Here is a 23,583-nt window from a genome sequence, read left to right as displayed (position 1 = left end):
CAGAACATGTGCGTATTTTTTCAGCTGGGTACTCTGCTGTATCAGACTGTGGCGAATGGCCTCTTTCAGCATCAGTGACAAAGGAGCCTCCCTAGCTCAGGAGACAGCCCCAAGTGGTGCTGTTAGTGATGGGCAGGGAATTCAGGGCACTGACACTCTGAAGGGAGATGTTTTCTTGCTAAGCTCTATGAATGACACATGGGAAAGGGGAAAAAGGACTGTGGGCATAGGGTATTCACACAGCACCCTGGGTTTGTTCCTGGCAAGTGCTCACTTTGAATAGGTCCAGGTGAGTATTGCTGTGAAATGCTGTTTGAGAGTGTTTATCTGGATATGTGTCAATGTTTTTGTTCTCATTTGTGCCTCCTCCCTGAGTTTTGCTGTTTGGCATGGTCAGGAAAATATTGTTTCAAGGTTGTATGAGGAAAGATGCATGGAAATGAAATTCTGCATTCATGCCAGATTAATTCAGCCCTTTTTTCTCCAACCTCCTCTTCAGTCAAGTGATACTTTCACCTTCCCAAAGAGCACCAAGGGGATGCCAGTTCCACAGCTCTGGTGGACAGTTAAGGAATGCAGTGCATTCTGCAAATAAGAGCCTGGAAATTGAATTTATAGCCTGTGCAACAAAATAGGGAAAAAAAAGAGATTGGATCAACTCAAGTAACAAATCTAAGGAAATTTCTGTCTGCCTGTTCCATAAGAGAAGAGTCTAAATTCATGGGATAACTTCATCATTACAAATGGTTCTCCCAGCTCTGTTCCTCTGGTTTCATTTCAAATGACTGTTTGCAGATGTGTGTTTTCTGGAATTAGAGACACAAATTGAGAAGAGGGACTACTGTGGTCATGTGCTTTTCCTTAAAAAGGGCAAAAGTTCTATTTGTATCTGTTTGGTTTCCTCTGGGTGGATATTTACCAAATCTCTGTGGGTTTCTTGGGAAATTTGTACATTGTGCATTTCTTGAGAAATTTTGAAAACTTCTGGCCTTGAGATAACATACTGCCTTCTTTTTTGAGTTGAAAAGTATTTTTTCCCAGCTACTAGGAACTTATTGGAAAGTAATTCAAGGTTATTTCTGTCCATAGGAAACATTAGTCATTATTATAAAATTATAAGTCAGGCTATTTTGAGAGTGGCCCTTTCACGTTAGCAAAGTTAAAAAGATACACTGAAAATGTAAGTTCAAGGTAATATGCCAAGGAATCTTAAAGAGATTAAAGAGGCTGAAAGAAAGAATAGTGTCTGGGATAGTGATTTCCTGCATTAATCTCCATGAACCTTCCAAAAATTACTTTGCTGCAAAGTGCACCCCTCTGCCCGCAGTTTATGGACCAGTGTGCAGGGGGGCTGTTTTTCCTGATCTCTCAGAGTGATGTGTGCTTCTCTCTCTTGTTTTTCAGGGTCTTACGAGTGTGGAATATGTGGGAAGAAATACAAGTATTACAACTGTTTCCAGACCCATGTGCGAGCACACAGAGGTATCTCAGTCCTGCTGGAATCTCGGGAATCCTGGGATAACGCAGGTTCAGGGCAGGCTCAGGCTGCAGAGCAGGGAAAGGTTCTTCCCCCAGAGGTGCTGGCACTGCCCAGGCTCCCCAGGGAATGGGCACGGCCCCGAGGCTGCCACAGCTCCAGGAGCCTTTGGACAGCGCTGCCAGGGATGCCCAGGGTGGGGTTGGTGGGGTATCCTGGGCAGGGATAGGAGCTGGACACCTCGATGATCCTGAAGGGTCCTTTCCAGGATATTCTGTGATTTTATGTCTATTTTCAGGAAGGTCTTGAGGGTTGCTCTGTTACTTCCCTAGTCACCAGTAATTCTTCTCTGTGGTGTCCCACCGAGAGGGGCCCAGTGATAAACTTTGGGGCTGTCTCAGCTTTGTGGCTCTTTACTGCAGCAATATTTCTCCCCAGGTCAGGATCAGCTCCCGTGTTTGGGGCAGTATTTACTGCCCAGGGCTGTCGAGGGCATCACTGTGTGCAGGGGGAGCTCAGATCACAGAGTTTTTCCTGACATGTCCCGGTGCCAGCAGTGTGGTGGCATCTCCCTGAGGTGCTCTGCGCTCCTGCCCAGCTGGGAGTTCCATCCCTCCCTGAGAAGTCAGCCTGGCAGGATATAAATCAGATCTGAGCATTGTGACTGCTGTATTTTTATGTTCAATCAAAATGCTCCTTGAGCTGCCCTGTGCCCCTGCTGTCAGCTGAGGTCACTTCCCAAATGCACTGTGTGCATGAAAGGTCTCGTGCTTGGTCAGGAGTGGCTTGATCTGAGTTTTCTGTAAGACTGAACAATCCAATGTTGCTTAATTGCAGAAACGTGAAAGTTTGAAGTGGTTTATCCAGTCAAAGTGTAGTTTGCAGGATTTGGAGCTCTGAAATGCCAGAACAGCAGGCACTGGAAACCAGCTCCTCCCTAGCCTTTCTCTGGGTTTGTTTCCTGTCCTGAGGCGAGCACTGCCGTCACTGTGCCAGGCTGGCAGGAGCATCTGCTTTAGCTCCTCAGGTGTTACCAGTGGTAGAAAATCCAGGAATAATGAAGGCTAATACTAAGTTTTAAATGCTCAAACTCTCAAAAGTCAGCACATGCACAGCTGAGAAGTGAACCTGCATCCTTAACTGCTCAGAGTTTGTCTCGTAACACATCCTTAATTGCATGGTTGCATATTTCTTGCCTGCTGTTTAATATCACAGAGCTGCTTCTGTACCTCTGGATACACAGAATTGTTTTTCCATGCTGGTATTTCTTTTCTAAATACCAACAAAATTCCTTAAAGTCCTTTAAATGTAGCTTCAAGTACCTTCACTCTGCAGCTTAATAAAAAAACCCTAAAATAACAGGGATATGCTTTACCATTACATCATAGCATTGCAATAATTTTGAAATAATAATTGTAGTATTTAAATGTGGGACAAGGATTGCTTTTATTTTAGTTCTCTTCCCCAAGCACTATGGGATCTTAAATTTGGCTGGAATTTTAGAAGCTCTGTTAGTATGAGGTCACCTCCTAGTGTGTGATCTGATTAATTTTTATTTATTTACATTTTGATAATGAAATTAAGCAATTTATTAAATTATATGGGTGCATCAACATAGACCTGTACATTTGATATCCATAGTTTTGACATGAGCTCAGTGGAGACATGACTTTACCTTTTGCTTCCAAGGTCTTTGTCATGTGTAGTTGCAGAAGATGGAAATTTTCAAAATTCTGAATGTGGAAATTTATCACTAATTCTCACATTGGTGCTGGAGAAGCAGAATTTATATCCATGATAATTATAAAGTGTTTTTTTATGTTACTGTAAATGGATGCATGTAGTAGAAAAATTTAAAGTGCATTTGAATTGTCTTCAAACAATAAAAATACAAATGAGTTAGTTATTCATCTACACTCTTCAGCAAGAAATGAAACTGCAAATATGATGCAGCTCTGGCAGTGGGGTTCTCCCAGGGAGCTGAGGCACTGGGCAGAGTGTGCCTGGCTGCAGAGGAATAACCTGCAGTGAAAGGTTAAGGACAGGTAGGAAAAAAGAAGGAAGAATTCTTTGGATAAAAGCTCTGTGTGATATTATCAGTGTAAGTTGTACGTGGACTGGACCAAGAATGATGCTGGGATGGCAGAAGACTGCAGGAGAGAAGGGGATTTTTGTGAAAAATGCTTTTATTGCCCCAAGGCTTCATAGAGGAGAAGGGGCTGGGGCTTCCCCAGGGTGAGAAACGTGGGATAATGTGGTGGGATCTGAACTGAGGGTGTCACCCTGCCCGTTCCTGTTCTCCCTGTGATCTCCGGTCCATATCTCAGATCCCATGCCAGGGCACTGGCAGTCAGCTCTCCCAGGGCTGCTTTCCTCGAAGCACTGCAATGTGAGCTCCCTTGGCCCAGTCCATGCAGTTCTCTGCTGCCAGAAACTCCAGTCCTGAATCCTTCAGAAACTCCAGTCCTGAATCCTTCAGTCATTTCTTTCTGGGTGGACAAAGGAGGAGCCGGAGTGCAATGGCAGGACCTGGATTCCCTCTTTGCAGGGTGGATTTTCTGGGTGCCAACCATCAGTCACATAAAGTTGGACTGATCCTGGGAGACTGAGCAGCTCAGCATCAGAGGAGCTAGAAAAAACTGAGGCCCCTTTCTTCTCTTTAGGTTTTTTGGCCATTCAGCAGCAGTAGCTGCTGTTTGTGATTTGCTGAACCTCATCCCAGGCCTCTGCTCTCTGCTTGTCTGTGTGATTCCTGTGTCACTAATGGGCCTTGGCCAAGCTCTGGGATGGTGCTGCAGGTGACAGAGCAGGAGATAGAAAAGGCTTAGGCCAGGGGAGAGCAGAGAAACGTGTTGATCTGCTTTGGACCTTTGGAGCAGAACAAACCGTCTGTGTCACCAGCCCGTCTGTCACCACTCAGTGACACAAAATGCAAGGTTTGGGGACCTCTAGTTGTCCTTGCTTTGGTCTGGGTTATTTCTGAACTGTTTTTTGTGTCCAGAGCCCACCTGAGCCTTACAGCAGGGGAAAGGTCTGTCATCCTCTCTGCTCGTGCAGTCTATCCATCCTTACCCACTCCTTGTTTTGCCCTGTGCAGAACTTAATGTCCTCTCATCCTCTGTGCTGTTCAGTTCCACGTGAAGAGTTTCATCCTGGCAACATCGCATTTTTCTTTGCAATGACCATTTTTTGAGAGATTTTCTGGATTTTTTTAATAGCTGCACCTGCCTCCACTCCAGCTCTCTGTGGCAGACAAGCTGCATTGGAGGTGACCCGTGTTCTTGAGGCTGATTTCTTTTCTTGTCAGCCTTCAGGAGCAGGGGAGTTTATATAATAAAACAGGGCATTTTCTTAGTTTATTGAGCCTTCCCTGTGGTGCTGAGCATTGGCTGGAGAATTTCAGGGGGCAACTGCTCCAGCAGTTTGCAGAAGGGCTGAGGCAGCTCTGTTTCAGGACGTGCTGCCTCGCAGGGACAAGTTCCCATTCTGCTTTCCCCCGAAAGCTGAGATCCAGGCACGGAAATCCCCGTGTAAGAATTCTGCAAAGAACCAGAAATGTAGCTAAGAAATTTCCCCACTATGTTTCATCGAGGAAGAAAGGAAAACCTTGTGTTCCTTCCCCTTTGCCTCCCCAAAACTCACAAATAAAATAAAAAAGAAACCCAACAAAAAAGTTAGGTTGTGGAGCTGAAAGGCTCCTTTGTGAGCTGCTGTGCAGCCCTGCAGGATCCCGGCTCCTTCCTCCTGCTGGAGTTCAGCTGGAGCAGAGGGGCTGCGCGTTCCCGCTGCCGATGGAAGGCCCTGTCCCAAATGTTACCACTTCGCCTACACGCAAGCCAGAGCTTAAAAATGTTTTGCTTACGGTGCTTTTATTTTAGCTGTGTGGGGTTTTTCAGGTCATTAAAAGGTTTGGATTGCCTTCAGGAGTTAGTCAGCTAGAAAGTTCTGCTTTGTACGGTTGGGTCGTGTTTAAGCAACATGAGCAGCAAAGCATCTGCATGTTTTGAGTCAGGAAAATTATTTCACTTTTAGATAACTCAAAAAAAAAAAAAGGCTGAAATTGCTTTATTAGACTTTCAAACAGCAAATTTATAAACCTCTGGGCTGAGGCCAAGCAAGGGAGATTTGTACCCAAAAGAGAATTCTTCCAAAAGCAAAGAAAGAAAATAGCAAGGCTCGAGTTTAACCCTCGCAGGATATATCGCCTCTAGCCCAAGAATTGGTGGAAGTTCTCTGTTTCCAGATAAGCTTTTCTGGGCTGACTGATGATTTTGCTCAAGTTATTTTTCATTATTATTTATTTACATTATAACTTGTTGCATTGCCTCCCTCCAAGCCCATCAGCTCTCCATGTCCTCCCCACAGGGCTGAGCCAGCCGAGGGCAGAGCTGCCCTCACCAGAACAGATCCTGGATGCTCTGAGTGGGGCTGGATTCTTCTGGGCAAGTTTCACCAGTTGTTAAAAAACTTCTCAAAGCTTTTCAAGTTTTGGATTAATGTTTTCCAAGAATGGGTTCTGCTCAGTTCAAAAAATATGAAAAGGAAGATGACTCATTCAAATGGTGAATATGGAAAAATGCTTTTTTCCAAAGTGCACATTTTTTGGAGTCTGAGTTACACTGATTCTGTCACTGAAAGGATTTTGAGGTGAGGAGTAGAAAATGAATGGAGGAATAACCATCCCTGAGGAGAGATGGTGTTCATGAGCCATAGAAAGTTGAGTTCATTTGTTTATTTGTTACTGAAAATATCAGATGATTTTGGGGAGGTCCTTTGCCCTGTGCCCTGCATCCCAAGATCCATTTTTCCCATGCACATTTCCCAGTCTGCAGCAGATACTTGTATGAGAGAAAGTTTCTTGGGACACAGGAGTTAACTGGCACATTTTCCAGCTTCCCTGCCCACCTCCTTATTCTTACTGACTTTTGCAACTTTCTCAGAAATTCGTCTTTTGTTTCACAACTGTAATTACTTGGTCTGACCTCAAAGGTGATAGAGAGTGGGCTGTAAGGGGATTTTTAGTTGGTCATTTTTAATTCTTATGACTAGTAGTAACAACATTTCTTGACGCAGTTCAGAAATGGCTGTTCCTCAAATTTTGTGTGTTGCCTGATTCTTGTTAAATTTGACTAAAGTACTTTTTAAAGCTATTTAAATAGTGCATATCTTTTATGGTTTATGCCATTGCTTGTGAACACCAGAACACCATTTTGCATAAATCTATTGTGCCATGCTGGTTTTCCTTGAATGATGGGTGGGAATTCAAACAAGTAGCAGCTGTGGAAAAATCCTGGGCTTTGCTGTCAGGTTCTGCATCTGATACTGAGGGTTTCTGATCTGGCCCCTGAGTTTATGGAGTTTTGCCAAATTAATACCGTTGCCTAGAAAAACGATGTAATCAGGCAGTTTAATCAAGTAGAAATGTACAAATTCACAAATCCACAATCATTTGTTTTTATTATTTTAAGAAATAAGGAAATTAAATGCAAACAGTACTCATTACTTAAGGTTGAAAATTTTAAATTCAAAAACTCTGTGCCATTCTGCAGCTGTGGTTTCCAGTGCAGTGCAAGCATCATTCCAACAGACATATGGAATATTTTGCAACACAGTTATGTTATTAGATAATGTGACAAACAGTATATGTAACTTAGGATGAATATGAAACACTTCAAACTGGCTTGGAAATCCTAATCATTTATGATCCTTGACTTGTAACTTTGAGGTTTGCTTTCCAGCTCGCAGCTTTGCCTGTTGCGTTCATTTAGGGCTTGAACATGATCTCTGCTCTGTGCTTCTTGCAGTCCCACACACGACAGTGGAGGGAGCTTTTTCTCCCTTCTTTTCACATCTGCGTTCAATAAGACCAGGATAGAATCACCCTGGGGGAATTCCTGTGGCCCATCTCTTGTGGCAGCTTTGCCATCACTGCCTGTGGTGGGCAGGCACGGTGGTGGAGCTGGCTGTGCCAAATCCCACGGGAGCTGAGCTGGGTGCGCTGGTCACTGCTCGCTTTCCTGGGCTCACAGCACTTTCCTGTTAAAATGTGTCCAGAGGAGAACATGGAGATGCTCTGAGGGCTCCAGCCCTCTGCTCTAGAGCCAGGCTGGGAGAGCTGGGGGTGCTCACCTGGAGAAGGATCCACACAGAGCGACCTCAGAGCCCCTTCCAGGGCCTAAAGGGGCTCCAGGAGAGCTGGAGAGGGACTGGGGACAAGGGATGGAGGGACAGGACACAGGGAATGGCTTCCACTGCCATAGGGCAGGGATGGATGGGATGTTGGGCAGGAATTGTTCCCTGGCAGGGTGGGCAGGCCCTGGCACAGGGTGCCCAGAGCAGCTGTGGCTGCCCCTGGATCCCTGGCAGTGTCCAGGGCCAGGCTGGACATTGGGGCTTGGAACAGCCTGGGACAGTGGGAGGTGTCCCTGCCCATGGCTGGGGTGGAAGGAGATCCCCCTCCCTCGGCCCTTCCAGCCGAGACCATTATATGACCATGGGCAGGTGCGCTTTAACCACGAGCCTTTGTTGGCCATGTCCGGCCTCTCAGCGCCGGTGAATCCCTCACCGCCCGCTCCATCCCGCCAGGGGCCGGGCAGAGCGGCGGCGAAGAGAGCGAGGGAGCGAGCGGGGCGGCGGTGGGGGCCGGGGCAGCTCGGCCGGCGGATCTAATCGCAGCTCTTTCTCTTTGCAGACACCGAAGCTGCCTCAGGAGAAGGAGCCTCACAAGGCAGTAAGTACAGCGGGGCGCGAGGGGCCGGGTGTGCCGGGCCGGGCCGGGCCGGGCGGGGGTCTCGCTCCCCGAGGGCGGCGTCGGGGCCATACCGCAGGCGGCCGGCAGGGGGCGGCCCCGCCGCGGAGATGGCGGCAGCGGGCGGCAGTGGGGCAGAGCGGGAGGCAGTGGGGCAGAGCGGGGGACAGTGGGGCAGGGCGGGGGTAAGTGGGGCAGGGCGGGGGACAGTGGGGCAGGGCGGGGGTAAGTGGGGCAGGGCGGGGGACAGTGGGGCAGGGCGGGGGACAGTGGGGCAGGGCGGGAGTAAGTGGGGCAGGGCGGGGGGCAGTGGGGCAGAGCGGGGGACAGTGGGGCAGAGCGGGGGGCAGTGGGGCAGGGCGGGGGACAGTGGGGCAGGGCGGGAGTAAGTGGGGCAGAGCGGGGGGCAGTGGGGCAGAGCCGGGGGTAAGTGGGGCAGAGCGGGGGGCAGTGGGGCAGAGCGGGGGGCAGTGGGGCAGGGCGGGGGGCAGTGGGGCAGAGCGGGGGGCAGTGGGGCAGAGCGGGCGGGCGCGGCGGGGCCGCGGGCACGGCTCGGGGTCTCTCACGGCACGGCGGGGCCGCTCCTCACGGCCCGGGGCGTCTCTCGGGGCACAGCCCCTCACGGCCCAATAGCTCAGACGGTTGTCGCTGTCTTCCCGCCGTGAGGAGAGCGCGGTGCCCCGGGCGCTGCCCGGTGAGCGCTGTGAGGGGACCGTGAGCGGAGCTCCCCCTGCCTCCTTTGCCGGGGAGGGGTAGGGCACTGCCAGCCTCTCTAGCGGTGTCCAGCCCTGTGGGATTTTTAAACCCTCACTGCAGTTTGGGGTGTGTGCCCCAGAGCCGGCTCAGGGCTGAGGAGAGAGGGCCGGGGCAGCAGTGGAAAACGTGGCACTGGAGGGAGCTGGGGACAGACTCAGGGCCCCTGTGAGGGGTGAGTGGGAAGATGGAGCCCAGCAGTTCCCGGTGACAGGAGAACTGACAGATAATGGGCATGAAGTGAAGAGAGGTTGAGGCTGCGCTGAATGAAAAGCACTCCCGCCTGCCGTGGAGCAGGCTGTCCAGGGAGATGTGTCCTGCATCCTTGGGGGTTTATGAAACCAGCCTGGGTAAAGTCCCGAGTAACCAGGACTGAGCTCGGAGCATACTCAGCTTTGAGCAGGAGGTCAGACCAGAGATCTCTGTCCACCTGGGTGTTGCTCTGTGTTAGGTGAGAGCCATGATTCCCACTGGAAAGGTAAGTTCCCGACACTGGTGGTTGCAGACAGCAGCTTGGAAGCACCAAACTTACCCTGGATGTGAATGGAAATGTTAGATAAATAGTAAAGAAAATTAAAAAGTACAACCAGACCACCTTTTCTGAACACTTTCTTCACTGTGTTCTGTGATAGGTGAACAATTGGCATTAGCCTAGGGGGCGTCTTGGCTTTCTGTCTGTAAAAGGAAGCAGGACTGACTTCACTGCAGGTGGGGAGTGGAGATCCTCAGCCCCAAGCTGAAACATCTCAGTAGAAAGCAGCCATCTCACATCAGTGTGTACATGCAGTGTGCTGCTCACAGGGGCAGCTGAGCTCTGCAGCTGAGCCTTTCTCTTTCCCTTGACAGAGTCCAGCTCTGTGCAGGGCATGGAAACTCCTTCCCCGGCTCCTGTCACCTCCTTTGGTGTCTCTCTTTCAGTCATTGCTCAGCTGCCTTTTGGTGTTTTACTTACTTTGAGGCTTTACAGGCTCATCTCCTGGCTCCCTTGCTCAGAATTTTGCTGGCAGGCACACTGCTATGTTCTGGGCTAGGCTGTGTGCATCCTGGGCTTGCTGTTTGGGTGTTGGGTACTTTTGCCAGAGCTTGGGAACCACCTTGTGCAAAGAGAGATTTTTTTTTTCTGTAAGTCAGCTCCTTCCCACCTGTTGTGGGAACTTTTTTGGCTGGAAAAGATAGGGCAGAGCGAGGTGTGAAGAGAGAAAAAGACATGAGGGCTCACACCTTTGCTGTGTGGGCAGACTTGATGTTGTTGGAGCTATAGAAGGATTTCCGTGGATAGAAATGCCTCTTTTGTGGTGTCTGGGTCGTGGAGAGAGGGGGAGAAGGGAACATCATGGGCAGAAGTTTGGGAGAGAACAGCGAGAAGCAGCTGCTCTCTACACCAGGATTCCAGAGAGTTGGTGTGGTGGCACTGGGGATGGAGCAGGGAGCAGTAGAAGGGACAGGAACTGCTTCCATCTTCATGCAGGGTCCAGTGCCATTCCCCGTGCAGGAATTACTGACCCCCTTTTTACACTCATATCCCAGAATAGTTTCATCTAGCTGAAAGAGATGGAGGCAAAACCAAGGCACCAGGATGGGGAGATGGTGAATGGTGGAATAGGGAAAGGGGAAGGAGGGACAGCCTGGCCATGTCGCCTGTCCTGCAGAGTGGCTGTGAGACGGCTGGGCCAGTGCTGCTGTGCCTAGCACACATGGTTGTAATTTCCTGACAGAGTCATCTTCCTATTCCCTCCTTGTGCTGCAGTGCAACAACTCAGCTCTCCTCTTACCTTTCTGTGCCTTCCCCTCTGAAGCTGGACTAAATCCCTGGCCTACCCTCATTGCTTCTGCACGTCTCTTCTCATTTTTCCACTCAATGGCTCTCTTGTTTCCTTGTCAGTCTGTTTTCTCCTCATATATTTTAGGAATTTTTTATTTATCTTTCCTTTCCTGCTATTTTTGCTTTGCCTGCTGCTGCATTGCTGTTCCTCTTTGACCCCATCTGGCTGTTTACACCCTCTCTTTTACAGATGTCTTCATTGTTCCAGTCTTCCTCTGCTATTTCTGTTCATTGGGAACCTCTACGTTCATGGTCTCTGCAGGCATGATTTGCTGCCCTCTCCCAAAATTTCTCAGTATTTAGGGGATACAGGAAGGTGTTGTTTTCTCTCCTGTGCTTCTCTGTGGGGCATGGATTGCATCCATCCTGAACCTCTGAGTGAGGAGTCCCTTGACCAGCAGTGGGACCCTGGATTAGTTCACATAACTATATTATAATACGTCAGTTCACATCACAAACTGCAGGGTTTGAACAGATTTTCTTCATGGTCTCTTGCTGGAGCCAGCTGTTACAGCCACCAGCAGTCACCCAAGAAGTGTTGGTGAAGGCAGCCTTGTGTGTCAGGTGATATCTCAGCTGCTGCCTGTGCAGAGCACCTGGGCTGTGGTTCAGTTCCTGTGCTGTGCTCCCTGGGCTGCCCTGGAGCAACCAGCTCTGCTTCGAGAAACAAAGTCAGGGTGTGAGAGCGAGCCTGAGCTGCGGGGAGGACGAGGGACTGACTGGTGGGTGAGGCTGTGTTGGACTGTGCCATCGCCTTCAGGTCTGAGGGGCTACGGTCACAGGGGCTGTTGGGGAAAGACTATCCTGGCCTTTTTTCTTCCTGGGAGGAAGGGAGCTGTGGGGCCAGCTGGAACTCAGCTGAGATCTGTTGTTTGTTCACTGCCTGCCTAAAGAAGAGACAGTGGTGTTTAGACTTTCCAGCTGGGAAAGCACTCTGAAGACTCCCTTGAGAAAAAACTGTTGCATTTAGTTGGTTATTTTCAGCATTTGGGGTTTACAGTCGATAGATGGTTTCTCTGGGACTTGCTTTATTTTTTTGGACCCATTCTTGAAGAGCCACAGGCCTTTGGTGGTGAGGAGGGCATGTGCTCACAGGGACACTGCTGCATGGCTTTGGGAGCTCCTTTTCTAGCCCTGGCTCAGGGTCCAAGACCAGAATTCCCACATGAAAGAGAAGAAAACAATGCAACTCACAGTGCTAATGTGTTAAAGAGACTTGCCTGACTGCTACCAACTTTAACTGGCAGGGACAAGGAAGAGAAGAGGGTGATTTTGAAAAAACTGTCTATTTTCCTAGACAGCTGTGGCTAGTTTGAATTCTGGGCCACTGACTGTTCCCATAGAAGAGTCTGGAAGTTTTTTATGAGATGCTCAAATGCCCTGTGTGGTTTGCTTCAGACTCTGAGAAGTCCTCAGGGAAGGTGTTTGGGCTGGGTCTGTGCTCTCATTTTCCATGAGAATTCCAGTCTTGTTTAGGGGGTTTACAAACTGGAACAGTCTCCCACCTGTTGCTCACATTCCATAGGACATTCTTGGCACCCGGACAGATCACTGAATAAACCCAAGGGCAAGAGGGGGTCCAGGGCCCAGCAGGGGCAGGGACACGGCTGAGGCAGCGGCTCCTCTCACCTGAGCAGGTGTTTGCACTGTGCCGTGGGGTGTGTCAGGTGGGTGGTGTCCAGTGGGTGGTGTCCATTGCACATGTCCCAGGTTGGAGACAGCTACAGAAGCACAGAGGGCAGGGATAGATGAGATCTTGGGCAGGAATTGTTCCCTGGGAGGGTGGGCAGGCCCTGGCACAGGGTGCCCAAGAGGAGCTGTGGCTGCCCCTGGATCCCTGGAAGTGTCCAAGGCCAGGCTGGACACTGGGGCTTGGAGCAGCCTGGGACAGTGGAAGGTGTCCCTGCCCGTGGCAGGTTGTGGAACAAGATGATCTTTAGAGGTCCCCTTCAACCCAAACCAGTCTGGGATTCAGGTTGTGTGGCTGGAATATTCAGTTGGAGTGTGGTACTGTCCTTTTCTGTAAGAAAGAGGAGCTTAGGTACGAGAACATCTTCAGAGTAACCATTAACTGGCTTGCAGAACTTGAAGGGGAACTGAGTTTTATGATTGCACATGAAGTTGACCTGAGAGCATGTAGGCACCAGAGCCTTGCTCTGCCTGCTCACTGCTGCTCTTTCTTACAGTGCTCTGCCTCTTCAGACCAGCCCAGGGCAGAACTCAGGTTGCTCTGGCAAATGTTAATATGACACTTGCCTCATTTCACCTTAGCAATGGCCTTTCAATACCAAAATACCAAATGTTAACAGGTACAGCAGGTAGTGCTCCCAGTCCATAGTAGTTCTAAGCCCTTTGCCTGGCTGAGTCTTGGATCACTTCCCAGAGGAGTTCGGAATTCTGCAGGCAGGCAGGAAATAGCAGGACAGGAAAAAAGTGACTTGCCAGAGGCAATAGACAAGTGAGTGTCAGTGGAATAAAATGCAGGTCCCTGGGCTTGCAGCCCAGTTAATGCTGGGCACAACCCTTGGACTGCAGTTCTGTGCCCTGGGGAAAAAAAACAGAGAAGGATTTCTCAAAGCTGAAGGTATCTCAAAGTACCACTGATGCATTAACTTCAGTTAGGTCTGGTTAGTGATCTGGGACTTCCTGAGTGTTCTTCTTCCCAGGGGAGAATTCCTGAGTCTAGGAGAGCAGTGCTGATCGATATTGTGGGGAAGAAGCCTTTCATTCCTGGGTTCTTTAAATGAAGCACTGTTAAAAGTGGGAAGAATTAGGATATAGTGCTTTTGTGAACCTTGATCTCCAGTGTGTCAGTCAGGCTGGCTCAATCAGGACAGCTTGCTGACAGTGGGGGCTGCACTGTGATTTTCCCAGGTGACACCTTTTTGAGGACCATCACAAGCAAGTTGTAGTTTAAGGCAGGCTGTGTTCCCAGGCTGTACTGTGACACCGTCTGGGGGAGGGGCAGGAAAACATGGAAAACCAGCTCCGCTACAAGCCACTTGTACTGCTCTGCTTGCTTCCATTCCTGGGGTGTTGTAGTTGTTACTGTGGCAGTTCAGGAACATTTGCTGGAGGCTGGAAGACCACTAGTGGTTGTTTGCTGGTAGATCCGGCCTTTCTGTCTCCGTTTCCTGCTCCTGTGTACATGCAGTTCTGTTCAAGAGACACGGCTGGATTTTGTGCTGTTTCTCAAGAGCAGATCCTGGTGCTCAGCCTGCCAGCAGGTTAATCCTGCACAGTTCTCCAGTGACCTCCCCATTTCGGGAGATGCTTCAGAGCCCAGCATACAGATCCTGTCTGTAAGCCCAGAGCATCCTTGACAGCCTCCTTCTCTCGTGCCTTCAATCCTGGCATAAACAGGAGCAGCAGTCAGAGAACATTACTGCTCACTGTGACCAGCCCCACAGACTGGAAACTCCGGGGCCACATCCCACAAAATCCCAACTGATCCCAAATAACACAACCCGATTTTTCTTTGTGTCTCTTGGCCTTTCTGTTGTGTTGATCCCCTTTTCCTTGCTTGAAAGTAATTTTTGAAAATCACAAATACCATCTCACAGGTGAGGATATATCCGAGTGTCTCAGACCACCCTCAGGCTGCAGAAGAAGCAAAATGTGTCAGACAATGTCACCACACAGCCTGATGAGCAGCTCAGGAGCAAATCCTGAGGAAGGCAGCACCTGCTGCAGTGTCACAGAGTTAAAAGGAACTGCTTTTAAGGATAAATAGGATGGCAAGAGGTGCCAAAATAATCTTCAGAAGAACTGCTTTTGAAAATTTAATAAAATACATTTATTATAAATACACCCGGAGTTTACTTTCTTCTTCCCATTTGTAGCTGCTCATATTTACTTATTGTGTGTACCTGGGTGCTGGGCTAAGACAGGACAGTGGGTGGGAGGAGGTCACTAATGTTCACTGGGTCTAAGGATGCTGTAGGCAGCAAACAGAACATTTTCCTTTCTCAGGCTGATGCCCTCAAACTCATCACCTGGGCACAGGTGTACATCCATGTGTGTCTCCACTGCAGTTACGTGAGGAACAAAAGAAAGGATTGTTTGGGTTTTTTTTTCAAAATGGAATACCCAGTAAATATTTCAGAACCTCATAAATAAAAATGATTGATCTGATCTTTTAAAAACATATGCCCCTTTGGGCTCTGACTAAGTGTGAGAAAGTTCAGCCTGAGAAGGAATTTATTTGGAAAAGCAGTGAAAGGTTAGAAGCAGGGATGTGGGCTGGAATATGCCTTGCAAATGTTAACTGTGGAGGCACAGTGCTAATGCCTTGCATGTGCAAAAACATTTGTAGGGCTGTGAATTTAAACCATGAAATTAATATAGTGAAAATTAAGATTTTCTTGCCCACACCTTACTCATACAGGATATGGTGTTTGTAGTGTTCTGACAGGGATGGGAAGATGTGGAGGTGGTTTGCTGGTGTTAATTTATGGTTGAGGAAGAACCTTTAGCATCTCTGTTTCTTGATTAATTTGCAACATAAATGTTTCCTTAAAGTAATTGTAACTTTTGATTTCTTTTACTTTTCTGGGGGATAGCAGAGCAAAGCCCAGGAAGTTGCTTTGTTGTGCTCACTGACGCCTTCCCCAGTGGAAAGTGTGATACAGTGAATGCTGTGTGCACACCCACGTGCAGCCACCACAGTGACCCGTGAATCATTTACAACTGCCTGATTCATTTTCCCAGCGCTCTTATTTAATAATTCTCCTGCTCCTTGGGGAGAACTGTAAAAATGGATTTTATTTTCCTAATGTGTTTGCATTTTAAGTAGGCAAAGTCTCTTTAGATTCCCATTTGCCAAACAAGGAGATGAATATGTTCATCTGCACATGCAAGTGACCAATGGGCTGGGATCAAGGATGATAAATTTCAGTGCAGGAGGAGGAATTAAAAAAATAATAAGAGTCTTAGTTCAGGGATTTGCAATGTGAAAAATTTGGAGTTTAAAACCCAAAATATTGGAGATACTTATCCCAAGATATGGGGACAGTCAGGCTGGAGATGAGGGAAAGGTTCTTCCCCCAGAGGTGCTGGCACTGCCCAGGCTCCCCAGGGAATGGGCACGGCCCCGAGGCTGCCACAGCTCCAGGAGCCTTTGGACAGCGCTGCCAGGGATGCCCAGGGTGGGGTTGGTGGGGTCTGTGCAGGGACAGAGGCTGGGCTGGGTGATCCTGGTGGGTCCCTTGTAACCCAGAATATTTTGTAATTCTGTGACCTGTCCTCTGTGTGAGGTGGGTGAACTTGGGAACAGTTCCTGGATATCCAGTGTGTTTCCATCCAAGTCCCAAAGATGTGCTGAGGAGCAGGACACACCCTGGAGGGTTTGATGTTCTGCAAGTCCTGCAGCTACATAGCTCCGAAGAGGAGCAGTGTCTCTCTGGGTAGTTTTAATCTGATTAAAATTTTAGAAGAAGAGATTTTAGAGGAAGAGGCTTTCAAGTTGTCTATAATTCTGTGATCTTCAGATGATCTTATACCAAAAATGGCTGAGATGCAATTCTTTCTCAGATGCTGCCCTAATTGGCCATGTTTACAGAAATCTGGGTGTAAATACTTGGAAACAAATCTCTTACAAAGTTCCTAGGCAGGAAAATGATAGAGAAATATATTTCAATAAAAAGAGGATAAGAATTTTAGTAATCCCAGATTGTTCTGGTCATCCCTCAATTTGTCCTCAAGATGCCAGGAGAGTTTTAGTGAAGGCAGAAATACATCCCTGGTATCCAGTGAGGGATGCACTTTCCATCTTGTAGTGTGGGTTGGGATTTAGCAACAAGGAAGTGTACAACAGCTGTGCCAGTGATTATTCCAAATTCTTCTTTCACTGACCTTTTTCTGTTCAGCTGCTTGTTCACTGCTAGCATCTCAGCAGTGTTGAACCTGAATAGCAAACAAACCTATATACCTTCAGTATTTTAAGTATTTTAATTATCAGTAGCTTCCATCCTAAGGATCTTGAGAACCAGAAAGGCAGGGGGATACAGAGATCACCTTCCTGACACCTTTTCCTTTCAGCCTAAGCAGAAGAGTTGCATTCTTGGTTACCTCAGGTGATTGTGGAGAGGAGGGTCCTGCACCCCCCTGGCTTAATTTAATTTCATTTTGTTCATTAAGAGTTTTATGGGGTCGGGATCTCTTCTTCAATGCTGCTCAGTTATTTAACCAGCACTTCTTCTTTCCACTTTGGAAACCAGGCAGTGATAATCCATGTGAATTCCCATCTAGAAATCACAATAAGAGCAGAATTTCTAGTCCTGGACAAATAGGTAGGAAGAAGTCAGGAAGAGGTTTACTTTTCTTTTATGAAACTCTCAGTGCTACATCATTTAATCCAAGCAGTTGTGAGACAGATGAGTGGTGTGTTCCCAGCCAAACAATTTTAATTCCAGAAAAGACTTTAAAATAAAATTGCCTTTATAGTGTGTTATGCTGAACTTCACAGTGTGGGCTGAATGGACTTTTTCACTTGAGATGGAGCTTCAGATCCTTACTGATAGAAAGATAAATCTTCCCTAATTTACAGATTATGTAGGTTCAAGTAGACCTATTTTTTTAATGGTTGCAAGTTGAAGTAGTTCATTGTCAGATTTTTGGGAGTAACACCTTAAGATGCTGATTAGACCATTCTTTATCTTACCTTTTGAATTTACACTTTGAATTTACAAATAAAGAACCCAACCCTGCCCTGAAGTGGCACCAGAATGAGGCAGGATGAGACATGATCTGCTCATGTTTCTACATTGTCTCATGTGTTTGAATTCTGTCATGGAGCCTCAATATCATGCTTCATGATGCTGATTTGGGGGATAATTGTAAAATACTGATATTTTTGCTTTAAATGGCTAATAATTTGTGTCTGTTTGGATTCAACCTGAGCATATTTTTAATGGAGGGAGAAGGAAATTCTTTGATGTGTAACATCCTGAGAATGTCTTCTGTCTCTCAGCATCCAGTGAGTAGTGTCCAAAACACCTTTTCCCCAAAACATTTTTATAATAGAGTTTGTGACCATCAGGCTATTCTGAGCAAGGGTTCGTTCTCTCAGAAATTAAACCAGGATATTTCCCTCTGCAGGGAAATTCCTGGTAGTCTGGCATCAAGTTTTCAAACCTGGTGAGATTACATCCAAACCTGGATGGTGTGCATTTAAATCTCCATTGAGATAGATTCAGCTGACACATGGTTTCAGTAAAGTATCACAGAAACTATAGATTCCTCTGGCCACTGACTTGAAAGCTTAAAAACTGCTGTGAGGTGAATTCAGCTCTGAAGCTCCTAACTGCACCTCTAGCAGCTCTTCTCAGGAACTGGAATGGACCTGGAATCCTTCTTGGAGAAGGCAAGCACGAGCCTGTGGCTCTTTGCCCTCTCACCTGTCATTTGACCCCTTGCCAGCTGGAAGGTGAGCCAGCACCTTGCAGCAATTTTTGGGTCATTTCCGGGGATTTGACCCCTCTGTGGGAGGGTTTGGGATTTTTCCTGGCTTGGCAGTTTGCATCCCAAATGTTCCCAAAGGATGCCCCTGTGTGAAGCATGGGTAGCACAGTGTTAATCCAGTGTATTCCTTGATGTCTCCTGTGTTCCTGAGAGAGGCCAAATGTTTGTGGGAAGGAAGTAAATTATTGTGAACTGTGTGATATTGGAATAGTTTTCCCACAGGGGAAATTTTTCCTTACCCCCTCTTAGGATCTGGCTTGTGCCTTTGTGTGCGAGGGTTTCTGTCCTTTCCAGAATTCTGGATTTTATTATTATTTAATCCTTACTAATGTAACTCTGGGTACTTTAATCCTCTTATGGGTTTGCTGCTGACTTTGGGCTCAGTCCTGCTCCCTTTTCAAGGAATTTTGCCATTAGACACCTTTAAGTAGAGTTCTGATGTAAATTGAAGCTGATTTTACTGGCAGCTCTGTCCCTGGCTGTAAAATGCTGCTGTAAAGCTGTAACCTGTGTGCAAGGCACAGTTCCAGCGGGGAGGAGAGGGAGGTGTGTGCTCCAGTCTGCAGCCCTGACTCTGCCTCTCCTCACTGCCAGTCCCAAAGGAATCCTCTAAAGAGGCCAAAGGCTCAGCTCAAAGGAATTGTCTGTGAGCCTGCGCGGGGAATGTCCTGCCAGCTTAGGAAGCCATAAATGTGTTCCTTTCCATCTAGGTGCCCCTCTGGCTGCGGAAAGGGAGAAGAAGCCTCTCTCCAGAGCTGTCTTTGTGCTGCCCTGGGTGGAATCCACAGAAACAAGTGAGGGTCCCAGATGTTTTGTTTTTTCCCTGATGTGTTGTAAGAAAGCAGTAGCTGCACTGTGGGTCTTCTGGGGAGGCTGCTCAGGTAGAGTGTGCCCTGGACACAGCTTGGAAAGCTGTTTCCCAATGGGAAGCATGCAGCATGTTCTTCAGAAAATGCCATCCTTTCCTGTTTCTTTGCATCAGGTGGATTAGCCATGGGGACTGGCTCTTCCTGAAGAGTGCTGGTGTTGCTCATGGTTCCTTCCAGTGAGGCAGATATCCCAGGAAAGGTGATGTTTTTCCAGGTACTGCCACAGAGCCATTCCCCAGCTCCAGCCCTCTGAGTTTGTCACCAGCAGGACTTGAGCATCTGCCAGCAGATTTTCAGGAAACAAGGAATATGAAACTGAGGATCAGAGCATGTCATTGACTGTCCTGTGATCCACTGCCCAAAGCTGGAGGGATGATGCTGATCCTTTGTGGTCACTTAAGTCCCACTCAGAAAGCCTTTTTGGGGCCAGAAACATCACAGCCTCAGATAGAGAGGTGACACAAATGTATTGCAGCTGTAAGAAATCCAGCCCCTCCCCTTTAAAAGCTGCTCCTGGAGTTTTATGTTTGGGAAACCTTTTTTGCCAAGGTGAATGAGGAATGTGGAATTGTCATAGGATATATGACTTAGAATAGAATTCCTTATGTGGGTGCTTCCTTTGCCATTCCAAAACCTGCTGGTGCAAAGGAGCCACCCTGATCATGGAACAGGACAAGCAGTGCTGTCCAAAATGCCCTCTTCTAATTTTCCTCCTTTTATCCTGACTGGGACCTGCAGCACTTCTGGATATTAGGAAGAATTCAGCCAGCTGTTGTGATCTGTTTATATTCAACAGTTTTGCCCTTCCACATGTGGAAGCTGTCCCTGCTAGACAGCTGCTCCTGCAGTGCTCTGCAAGATCAGTGAGATTCCAGGGTATCTGCAGAGTGCCAGTTCCTGAGAGAGCTTCTCTATCAAGTACCCTTTGTGTCTTCTGCCATTTGAAAGCTCAGTGTGAATTCTGGGCCAGGTGAAAATTGTTCTTCACCTTGGATAAGTCCTTGAGGAGCTCCTGCAGCTGCTGTGGGGAGAGCCCATTGTTTGGGACCCTTCATGGGCTGTGCTGGTAGCACTGCAAGGATGTCAGCTGGATGGGACTGTTTCCAGTCTGGGTTTCTGGAATGCTGTGCAGAGCTCTTGGAGCCCAGTGGAAACCAGTTTGTACCCAGCTTTTGTGGTATTCTTGCACTTAATAGGGCAGGTTTGGTGATCTGTATTTCTAGCTGTATTTTTAGTGATACCGAACTCCCGACCTTTCAACACATTTCTGATTGCTGTTTTCCCTTCCTGGGTTTCTAAAGCAAAATCCACTGAGGCCAAGTGTCCTAAGGAAAGAAGTGCCTTGTTCTGGCTGCCACTGCCAGGCATGTGTTCTCTGCCCTCTCTTTCCTGCCAAAATGAAATATGTGCTTCCTTCTCTGGGAAATATGTGAATCAAACCAACAAAAAATTCTCCAAATCTTGAATGCTGGATCTGGGAAGAGAGCTGAGCTCAGCCCTGGGGCAGGGGGTTCAGCCTGTCCCAGTCAATGCTGGACAGGATCACAGGAGCCAGCTGGCAGCAGCTCCTGGAGATGGGAGAGAAGGGCAGCTCGTTCTCTCTTTTTTGAGAGTCCACTTGCAAGCAGAGGGATCAAAACTTCTTTCATGCCCTGTGGAGTTATTTCTTGGGGTACTTGAAAAACCTACCCATTTGCCATCTGAGTGTGTCAGTCCTTTATAGCTGAGGAGCTGCCTTGAAATGTTGCTGTGCCTTTTCTACTACTAGCAAGATGAGGTGCTCTATTTTGGCCTATGAATTAAAGATAAATTGTGAGCTAAGTAAGTACAGCTGGTACTCACTTGACCTCTCTCTGGAATCCCTGCTCCTGTTGGAAAGGCTCCTGAGCATGAAGGAGAGTGACACTTGCTGGAGTCTGGGATTTGGCCAGATGTCTTTGGAGCATTTTGAAGATCTGTGTTTGCAGCAGGGTGATTGCTCAGCTGGCAGCAAGGATGTGAATACCAGTAAGGGCAGCACTGAACCCATGTGCTGAGGGGCTGAGGAGTGTCCTTCCCTGCCCTAACAGTGCTTGCTGCTGTGGTTGTGCTTAGGGTGGAGCCTTAAGGCGGAGCCCCTGGTGACAGCAGAGAGTTTGAATCTGAGCAAACTTGCCTAGGTAGTGTTAGTTTTGGCTCTGTTGGGATCCACCTCTCCAGAGGTTTAGGGATGGGTTTCAGTGTGGGCTTGCAGCCACACCTCAACACCTGGAGTTCCTTGCAGCTCTTCCCACGGCAAGCTGTGTTACAGGTACTGGATACTGTGTCCCAGCTGGATACCTTGGGGTAGGAGTTATAACCCACAAGAGGGAAACTGTCCTGGAACGGGTTGCCTGTGGGCACAGCCTAAGAGAGCTCAAGAAGCATTTGGACAGTGCTCTGAGATTGTTGGGGTGTCTGATCCTTGTGGGTCCGTTCCAACCCAGGAGATTCTGTGATTCTAAGTGCTACTGCAGAGCTAGTTCTGCTCAGAGAGTCTCTTGCTAAGAAAGCAGTGTCTGCTGGGGTCAGCACTGGACGTGTTCGAAGGCTGTCAGCAGAGATGGCTTTATTGGGTAAGGAGGAGATGGTCTGGCTGTTGGGAGCAGCTTGAACAGGGACTGTTGCTCAGAAGGGTAAAGCTTGGCTGCACATAGGCAGCTCTTGGTACTTCGTGAATTCTCAGAGCTCCTGTCTCTGAGGCTGGGCACTCTTTGCTGGGTGTTCTCCCTTACAGAGCCCAGGAGATGAGTGCCAAGCTGGACCAGCTGGAACAAATTCTCACGTCTCTGTAATCCCTGGAGATCATTCTGCCTGTAGGGACAGTCCCCTAACAGCACAAGCAAACTCCTGTTCTCCTGGGCTGTGCTGTTATACTTGTTCCTTGTTCCATTGTCCATGATCCATGGTCCATGTTACGTGTTCCCTGCACTGCCCAGGGAACATGGAAGTGCCCACACCCAGCATGGGCTCTGCTGAGGGGACAGTAAGATCCCCCTGTGTGACAGGGATGACAGATAGCCATGCCTGGCCCTGTGAAATGGTGTGTTAGTTTTCTTCTGTTTTAACAAGTCTTCTTATTTACTGAGCTCCTTTCTTCCAAACTTAGGCCATAATATTTTTTGCTCTCTGAATGTGAAAGTGCCTGGTCTTTGGGACTCCTTTGAAGAGTTAATCTTCAGTTGGTCCTGTAGAGCTCATTGCATTTCAGAAAGGAGGTTGGTTCCTTGGTTTGGGGACACCCAGGAGGTGGGACTGACTGCTGATGCCAAGTTAGGAGTTTCTCTGCTACTTGACTTGCTAATTGACTGTGCTAATTGTTTGGGGGGTTTTTGCAACAGCTACAGAGATACTCAGCAGCAATTATTAGATTCTCTTAATTGTGGGAGAGGGCCCAGGGTAGAGGGAGGCCCTCAGCACTGTTGTGTGACCACAGAAGGAGCGTGCACAAGATCACATAATGGAACAAACACAGTTCAATGTGACTTGCCAGTGCTTTTGCCACTGGAATGTTCTCACAGGTGTGTTCTGCTGCTCCTCCTCCTCTACCTCAAGCCATGCATTGTCTGTGCAGTGAGTCCTTTTCTCCTTGCTTGCCCAGCCTAGACTTTTAAAACCCCTGTAACTCTAGTTTAGCACTGCTATGCTCTGATTAAGATACAAATATTTTTTAGTCACAGAGGTAAAGTTCCAGTGCCCAGCTGTTTAACACCATTTAGACTTGGCATTTTTCTCTGCTAGGTCATCATAGCTTCTACAGTCACTGAAAAAAGAGTGACAGTGATCCTTTATTTAGTGCTGAACCCCATGTGCTGGTGCACTGAGTGGTGAACCCAAGTGAGTGATTACACCGTACCAATATATCCTAGATTAAAATATGGAGCAATTTTAAAAGCAAAGTGATGGACGAGTAAAATAGAAGCTCACTTAATGTGCAGTCTGTGTTTGAACACATCATGGAAGAGGTAAGAACAAGGCTTTAACTTTCCTGATAGCAGGGATACATGGATGCAGCTACAGAGCTACAGGGGAGTATACTGAATGGCAGGTCCCGTGTGGAGCCCTGGGAGCACTCCTGGCTCCTGCTGGGAAGGAAACACACTGGTTTCGAGATCCTTTGTGGCTGTACAGATCGATGTGTTTCACTCTGTTTGCTGTAGACTTTGTTCTGTTTGCTGCTTTGCTGCAGGCTCATAGCACCAAGCCATTGGCCTGGGGTTGTCTGACAGATGGGGCGGCTGCTCAGGGAGGGCAGTCTGTACCCAGGGTGGGACAGGCAGCAGAGGGGGAAACACCCCACCAAGCTGACCATGGAAATTCTTCTTGTGCATGGATGTGAAAGCTGAGCTAAAGACACTGATCGCCGTTCAGAACAAACCAGATTTATAAACACTCTGAGATGTTCTGCATCAGTGTGCCCCACACAGCTGTGGTG

At 48.0% G+C, this 23,583-nt stretch overlaps 1 protein-coding gene across 13 annotated transcripts in view; it reads left to right on the top strand.

Annotated features, from left to right (window-relative positions):
- Nucleotides 1-23,583, top strand: part of ZNF618 (zinc finger protein 618) — a 147,083-nt gene that overhangs the window by 81,430 nt on the left and 42,070 nt on the right. For 8 of the 13 annotated variants that reach the window (XM_063410088.1, XM_063410093.1, XM_063410089.1 and 5 more), the window contains 3 exons: nucleotides 1,405-1,482; nucleotides 8,169-8,207; nucleotides 18,972-19,055. In XM_063410088.1, coding sequence (XP_063266158.1) covers nucleotides 1,405-1,482; nucleotides 8,169-8,207; nucleotides 18,972-19,055 — 201 coding nt within the window. The remainder of the gene's footprint in view (nucleotides 1-1,404; nucleotides 1,483-8,168; nucleotides 8,208-18,971; nucleotides 19,056-23,583) is intronic. The other 5 variants (XM_063410097.1, XM_063410092.1, XM_063410099.1 and 2 more) reach the window with 1 other exon arrangement.

This window comes from Prinia subflava, chromosome 12 (assembly GCF_021018805.1).
Source record: "Prinia subflava isolate CZ2003 ecotype Zambia chromosome 12, Cam_Psub_1.2, whole genome shotgun sequence".
In the NCBI taxonomy this organism is placed as follows: Eukaryota; Metazoa; Chordata; class Aves; order Passeriformes; family Cisticolidae; genus Prinia; species Prinia subflava.
This window is presented reverse-complemented; position numbering and strand designations above follow the sequence as displayed.